The 7,241-nt window shown below is 50.7% G+C and overlaps 1 protein-coding gene across 1 annotated transcript; it reads right to left on the reverse strand.

Moving 5' to 3' along the window:
- Positions 1-659: 659 nt before the first annotated feature.
- Positions 660-4,470, reverse strand: Btg2 (BTG anti-proliferation factor 2). The gene is made up of 2 exons (XM_021165997.2): positions 4,242-4,470; positions 660-3,035 (listed from the first exon to the last, which is right to left on the reverse strand). Exons 1-2 carry the CDS (start codon positions 4,381-4,383, stop codon positions 2,701-2,703), a joined length of 477 nt encoding a protein of 158 aa, XP_021021656.1. The 5' UTR covers positions 4,384-4,470; the 3' UTR covers positions 660-2,700.
- Positions 4,471-7,241: the final 2,771 nt, after the last annotated feature.

Consider the following 7,241-nt stretch of genomic DNA (forward strand, 5'->3'; position numbering starts at 1 on the left):
CCAGAATGGCAAGGAAAAGTCTGCCCATGCCCAGTAAAGACACTGCCACTGTAGACCGGTGCTGCTGTGCATGAACGGGATGTGAAGCAAGCCATGCTCAAACGCTGGCCTCGCGGGTGACCTCTGGGACGCCAGGAGGAGCATCAGGGTGTGCTTGTGCATAACTGCAGTCGCATCACGTGCACTGGTGTGCTTAGTGTGTGCCAAACCCAAGTCTTGTGTCTTTGGAACTTCCTGAATGGTTTCTTTTCTTTATATAGTTTCCAGCCGTGGTGGCTTGAGCAGATGTGGACACAGCTGGCCAGCTCTTCAATGTGCTGAATGGCCAAGAGCAAAACTATGGAACTGGCTGCAGAGTGTGCAGATAACATATTGGTTTTTTGGGTTTTTTTTTTAAGAGACCTGTGACAATATTCACAAGAAGGACAGAAGTATGGAGCCGCCTCCCAGGGAGAGGGGATGCATGGAAGCAACCCTGTCACAAACCTAGGGTATCTTTTATAACATCTGCATGCTGCAGACGGAGCTCAGGGTATCTTTTATAACGTCTGCATGCTGCAGACAGAGCTTAGGACAACTGATGAAGTCCACGAAACACGAAGAAGGGGTTTGTATCTAAGAGGGAGATGCCAGTCAGCGCTATGGAATTCCACCTTCTCTACACATTACACAATCTGCCACATTTTTATTAAAAACAAAAAAAGAAAGTTTACATTTGTCCATAAAGCTGTACAGTCTTCCATATAAAAGCGCTATTATACAATTAGTAACCTTTGTCTTTTCTGTCAGAATAGCTTACAAACTTACCACTATTTCTTATTTTTACTTAATAAGAGAGACAGGCCTGCTCAACAGTCCAGCTCTAGGGTTTTGTCATTTCTAAAGTGAACATGGACAGTAAAGAATTGAAGATTTAAGCATGAGACCAGGAGGCTGCTTCTAAAACGGCAGGCACCTGTGTGTGGACAAAACACAAGAACCATCTGGAACAATTCACAGCTTTGTTGCAGTCCACAGCTCTCAGGTCTGTGGGCCTAGAGTTAAGGTTAAAGCAAGAGAGACGAAGCCACCTGGGAAGGCTGTGCGAAGCTGGGGCCGTCTGCCAGGGCAGGCAGAGAGTTTGGTAAATAGCACCTTTGAGCAGAAACTGAGGAGCTGAGAAATCTAGGACACAGGATGCCATGGCGGTGGAGAGAAACGTGGAAGGAAATCCTCACCAAGGGGTGACGGGCTAGCTCTAGCTCTGTCCTTCAGTTTGAGAGACTTGAGGCCTTCTGAGAAGCCCTCATCAGTGTCACTAAACCTGAAGGGAAGCCATTTCTTCCCAGTGTTTCCCAATTTTCTCCAACCCAGAACAGTAAATATTGCACACATCTACAAATAAATTTGGATTTTACTAAGAGAGAGAGGCAACCTCCCCCACGGGTGCTCTGAGCACCAAGGAGCTAAAGCTGTGCCCAAGGTTTGACTCTTCATGGCAGCCCTACAAGAATACCAGGTAGTCCTGCAGTGCACAGGTGCCCTCCCTGTGGCCCAGGAAGATCTCTGCAAGGCCCACCAGCCAGTCAGAACCCCTAGAAGAATGGGAAGAGTGGGTCCCTAAAACCTACCAGGGCATTAGGAGGGGCTGGGAGGCCCGGTCTCAGAGCATCCTGGGACTATTGCACAGTGACTGAGAACGCTTGTCCTAGGAAATAGGGCCCTCCAGGACCCAACCGCAGGAAAGGGGAAAGAAAAAATGGGGGAGGTTGCTCTTGAAGAGAAGGCAGTAAGAAAGGACCTGGAGTTCCCTGGAGCTTTGAGCCACCTCTCAAAGGAATAGTGGTAGCAGCATTCAGACTGTCGTGTGGTTCCCAAAAGGAAGGACTGGGTCCAAAAGACCTACCCCCATTGGATACTCTTTGGGTCCCAAAATTCCATTGCAAATCATCCCTAAATTATTCACTATCCACCCATACAAAGCAGCACAGAGCAAAGCAAAGGTTTTATGCAGGTCCTCTCCATCTTAGCCCCAAAGTCTTTGCACGCCACCCTCCAAAAAATGTTTAGACAGATTCTGGGCTGGGAAACAAGCTCTTCGGGACCCCCAAGGGTAGACTCAGAAATGAGACACGGCTTCAAGAGACTGCTTAGAACAGAAGGGACAGGAGAGGCCTTTCAGCCTGCCCCGGATCTCAGCCGAAAAACAAAAGAGAAGATTAGGCAATGTAGTATTATTTAAGATCAGGCTTGAATGCCCCTGAGTAAGAGAGGGACCAGGCATACAGGCATCCCAGCTGGGACGGTAACCCAGAGCAGACCCTGACCCCTCTCATTCACAGTTGCTAACCTTGCTCCCTTCCACCACCTCCTGGGGGGATCAGCCAAGAATCCCCTTTTACCTTGGCTAGGCCAATCCCCAACCCATTCCCCTAGGCAGACACTGGCTCACAGATGCAATCAAGATCAGTTCTCTCCAAAGGCACCTGGGGAGGCCACTTCCAAGCAGCTCCCTTTAAGGAATTGTTTTTCTTTTTCTTTTTCTTTTTTTTTTTAAAAAAAAATCTTTTGGTTTTTTTTCCTCTTTTCTTAAAAAAAAAAAAATAACATGTATAAATAGCTCTTCATTTTAAAAATACAGTTCCCCAGGTTGAGGTATACGGTGGCCTGTTGTCAGGGCAGCATGAGAACAGTAGAGTGCCAGGGTCGGGTGGCTCCTATCTAGCTGGAGACGGCCATCACATAGTTCTTCGAGGGGCTGCTCCTGCCCAGCATCATCTGGTTCTTGCAGGTGAGGAGACCATAGGAGGCAGCCACCGGGGCCTCCTCATACAGGACACAGATGGAGCCATCCTCCCCGATGCGGTAAGACACTTCATAAGGATCAACCCACAGGGTCAGCTCACTGGGCAGCAGCCGGTGCAGCTGGGGCTGGCTGAGTCCAATCTGGCTGGCCACCTTGCTGATGATGGGGTCCATCTTGTGGTTGATACGGATACAGCGATAGCCAGAACCTTTGGATGGTTTTTCTGGAAACCAGTGGTGTTTGTAATGATCTGTGGGAAAAAAAACAAGAGGAAGATGCACCGTTAGAAAGCATTCTCTGATGTTTACCACAAGGGGAGGGTGAGGGGAGAGGGCTGGGGAGAAGACTTCCTCTTCTCAGCGACAGTATTTAAGAGCCTCTCCTTAAACTCCCCCTGCCACTTAGAAAGATTCCTGGGTCCTTTCCAAGTTCCTGTACACTGGAAAGCAGCCCCAGAGCTTTCAGGTAGGTGCTCTATGGTGGTCATGGATATTTTTGGCACAATCCTGTTTAAGGCAGGAAGGGCTAGCAAGAACCGGCAGGGCCCCTGACGACCAAGGCACTGAAATTTCAAAGCCGGTAGGTAAGTGGCCAATGTTGTTGATTGCCCAACAAGTCACAAGGCCTCTCATCCCTTCCCTATCAGAAGAGTTTTGAGATCTTTAGCAAAGGTAAGGGGATTAAAAAAAATGGTTTTGTTTTGATGAAACAGCTGTTGGTCCACAGATCTGTACCAACGTGTTGAGAGATGGCTATCGCAGCCCAAGGCAACCAACCAATTATAACAGCTGCAGACAGAGGCTAAAGGGTGGCTTATCACTCCTCCACCTCCGTCCCTCACACCCTGCCTCCATAACACGCACCCCCCCCCCCGCCCCTGCAGTTGGCTAGGCTACCAGGCTCTTTTCTGTACTACAATAGGTGGCAGATGGTGAAGAGGGACCAAAAAAGAAAAAATACAAAGGGGGCCCAGATTACAACTTGCAGCGGGTAAACAAGCGGCAGAATGGGCCTGTATGATGACAGGCTCAGGACTATACAGCAACAGTGGCTAGGACTCAGAGTTGTCTAGAAAGTTCAATTGCGCATAAAAGTCGCACAGCTTGGCCTGGCTTCACATCCCCTGAGGGTCTGTTGTTCTCCAAGATTCGGAGATAAGGGTGAGCTCGGACTCTGAACACACACACGACTTTTCTCATGGTGTTGTCAGGGTCTCAGAATGTACTCAAGGAAGAGGGTCAGAGCCTCGGGAGCGAGGCGGGGACTGGAGAGCTGGGAGACGGAGACTTAACCGAAGGGACAGAGGACCATCAGTGGTCTCAGAGATTAATTAGAGCAAGACATCTGAGACCCGGAGTTGTTCGCGTAGGGGTCCCCGTCCCAGAACAGTGATAAAGACTCCCCAGGCAAGAAGTGGCCGCGCCCGAGTAGTTCCAGGACCCCGACGTGTGCTCACCGGTCAGTGCGTCCTGGAGCGCCCTACTGAAAACCTTGAGTCTCTGCTCGCTCACGCAGCCCCGAGTTCTCAGGAGACTGGAGAGGAAACCCACGGCGGCGGCGATCTCCGGGAGCATGTCGGTTCTCTTCCCGTGGCTCATACCGGTGGCTGAGGAAGTCGCTGTATTAGAACGATGATGATGGTCCGGCCGCCTCTCAGGGCTCTGCCCGGACTTTCCCCGGGCTGCGCCTTTCATAGCACTCGGGGAGGCGGGGAGCCGTCGGTGGCGCCCATTGGCGGACGCTGGCGGATGGGGGCGTGCCCCTTCGGTGTCTCGCCTCTCCCATCCGCCTGCGCCCGCCCCTCTCCGCCCCGCCCGCCAGCTCGCCCGCGCCTCCCAGGCGCTGAGGTCATCGCTCACTGACGTCATTATTGGGAACAAGCACCGGACTCCCGTGCTGTGGGAGGCAGGCGGGAGAGGGCCTTGGACCTGGGCAGAGGAAGCGCGCTACACCGGGCATGCCCGGACGTCGTCTCTGCACAGCGCCAAAACCCAGGTTGCCTGCTGCCTCCTCCAGGATGCCCTCGCCGATGTCATTTCTCCCACGTCTCCTGACAGACACTGACAGAGCCGTTCACCCCCCTACCTGATCATCTCTGCCACTTTCTCCCAGCTGATAAAAACGGGTTCCTCGTGTTTTCAGCAATGGGGATTGTATTCTTTTTGCTTCCATAATAATTCCACCTCCCCCAACAAATTCTGCTCTTCCTCTTCTGTAATTGCCTAAAAGTAATCAGCTCTCACTGTTTGGTGTCGAGATGGGAGGAGTGTTGAGGAGAGTATTTTCTGTCCATAGGGTTATTTTTCCAGCACTCACTTTCCTTTAAATGGCAGTGTGTGTGTGTGTGTGTGTGTGTGTGTGTGTGTGTGTTTAAGTAATCTGGTGTGAATTGTACAAAGTTTTCCATCAGTTCCCTGCCCCTCCCTCTTCCCTGATTGTTTTCCTTCCTTTTTGTGCACTGAGGCTTTTGTAAACACTAGCTCCCCAGAGGAAAGGCTTCAGGTCTGGCTTGTCTACACGCAGCGCAGCGGCTCAGGGACTGGTGCCAGGAAGCTAGGCAGACTACTGAGTGGGGCAACTTATCACCCACACCTCTGAGCCCTGCACAGGATGGGGCCTGAATTTAGCACCATGGCTTGTGTAAAATCCTGTTTTCCCTGAGTTCTAAGCCAGGCTTCTCGCCCTGTATCCCTGGTCTGAGCCACCAGCTTCCCTACCTGGATCCTCTGTATCCACCCTACCCCATTTCCCTCTTCCCTTTTCTCTCCACTGTCTGTTTTGCTGTTTGTTTTTCTTCAGTGGACTTCCCATCAATACTTCTGTCTCTTTCCCCACATGCTCTATCCCTCCCTCTAAATGTCTAGTGCCCCCTCTAAAGCTACCTCCCTCCCTGTTCCCCCTTTCAGACAAAGCTACTGATCACTGTCCCTATAGCACCCAGACCCTCTTTTTGCTTCCTCAGACCTGGTCCCAAGGCTGTTGGCTTCTTCATCCCTAAATAATCTCAGTGGGTTCCGTCCCCTCCCATGCTCAAAGCACCTTCCCCGGAAGAGTCTTTTTCTAAAGTGTCCATCTGCTTGCTCTAGCCTTGCTCAAACCATCTGAGACAACACCCCCCCCCCCCCGCCAGGTTGCCTGGACTCATTTGCCTGACCAGGAAGACATTTCATCATTTTCTACAAACGACCTACCTTTGTAGGTTCCCACCACTTTGTACTATAGGGTCCCTTTCGTCACTGTCTTCTAAGTATCACGACAGCTCTGCCATCTGGGTCACAGAATTCCCCCCACTATTCACTTGTCTATAACATGGCCCTTATCTCACACACCATGGCTGTGTCTTTAACTCGGAGGACCTTCCTACCTCTTAGCCACCAATGCACACTCCTGCAGATCCCTGAAACTTCACCTTGAGAACACGTGCCATCCTCCCATTGCTGAACTGATGTTACCCCTGTGGTCACTTAGCTCATCACAAACTGGGGATCCTCCTGCCTCAGCCTTACAAGCAGGACCTCTCCCCTGGCCCAGCATCAGTTTACATGGGACTTGGGAGCGGGCTACTATGTTGTATGCCTCATTTTTTCCAGACACCTCTCATTTTGAATGTTCTTCCTTCTGTTTCTCAGGGTGAATCAAAATGCCCTGGGACTAGCAATCTGGCATTAAACATACCCCTGGATGGCTTCTTCACTGCCTCTCCTCTGGGGCTGGGGCAGGAAGGGTGAGGTGATTATTGCTGCTTTTTTTTTTAAACAGGAAGCAGGGCTGACCTTGTAGAAAGGTAACCTAGATGCAGTGAACCAGAGAGGCCAGCTGTCAGCAAGGCCAGAATTGACCAAGGCTAGCCACCAAGGAAGTCAGCCGAATAGGTCAAAGCGCACAAGCCTGATCTGACTGGTTTGTTCAGTTCCTGAACTTGACACTCTTACCGTCATCTCCCAGAGTCTTTGGCTCAGGTCTGGTGTTCTGGGCCTAACATCCTATAACCAGATTAATGGAAAAAAGCTTTCTGCAACCCAAAACATCAGCCTTGTTTTTCTTTTAACTCTAGCATGCCCCTATGTGTATGTTCACATCTCTCTGCAGTTTACGCAGTGACCTCTCAGTAGAGCCAGGACAGGACATAGCTTGCAGATTACAAACGTGGTGTTGTTGTCATTGACTCCCCCAGTCCCTGCTGCTTGGCCACACAGGTGAGGTGTCCCCAACCCTGAAATCAATTCTAAGGCTAGGTGTGGTAGTAGCAATCACCTTTAATCACAGTACTCAGAGAGGCAGGGGCCAGCCTGGTCTACCTGCAGAGTTCTAGGCCAGTCAGAGCTATACCTTGAAACTGTGTTACAAAACAAACAATTCTAGAACTTAAGTCCTGATTTGGGGGCACTGCTGCAGCATGGTATTATCCAACTGGGTTTCTGCAGAGACATCATCGGATTGTAGTCTGATGCTGTAG

Source organism: Mus caroli, chromosome 1, assembly GCF_900094665.2.
Source record: "Mus caroli chromosome 1, CAROLI_EIJ_v1.1, whole genome shotgun sequence".
NCBI classification, from domain to species: domain Eukaryota; kingdom Metazoa; phylum Chordata; class Mammalia; order Rodentia; family Muridae; genus Mus; species Mus caroli.

Coding starts and splice junctions, on each gene's coding strand:
- Btg2 (XM_021165997.2), bottom strand. CDS start 4,383: ATGAGCCACGGGAAGAGAACCGACATGCTCCCGGAGATCGCCGCCGCC. Junction 3,036..4,241: donor GCTCCAGGACGCACTGACCG/GTGAGCACACGT, acceptor TTTTTCCCACAG/ATCATTACAAACACCACTGG.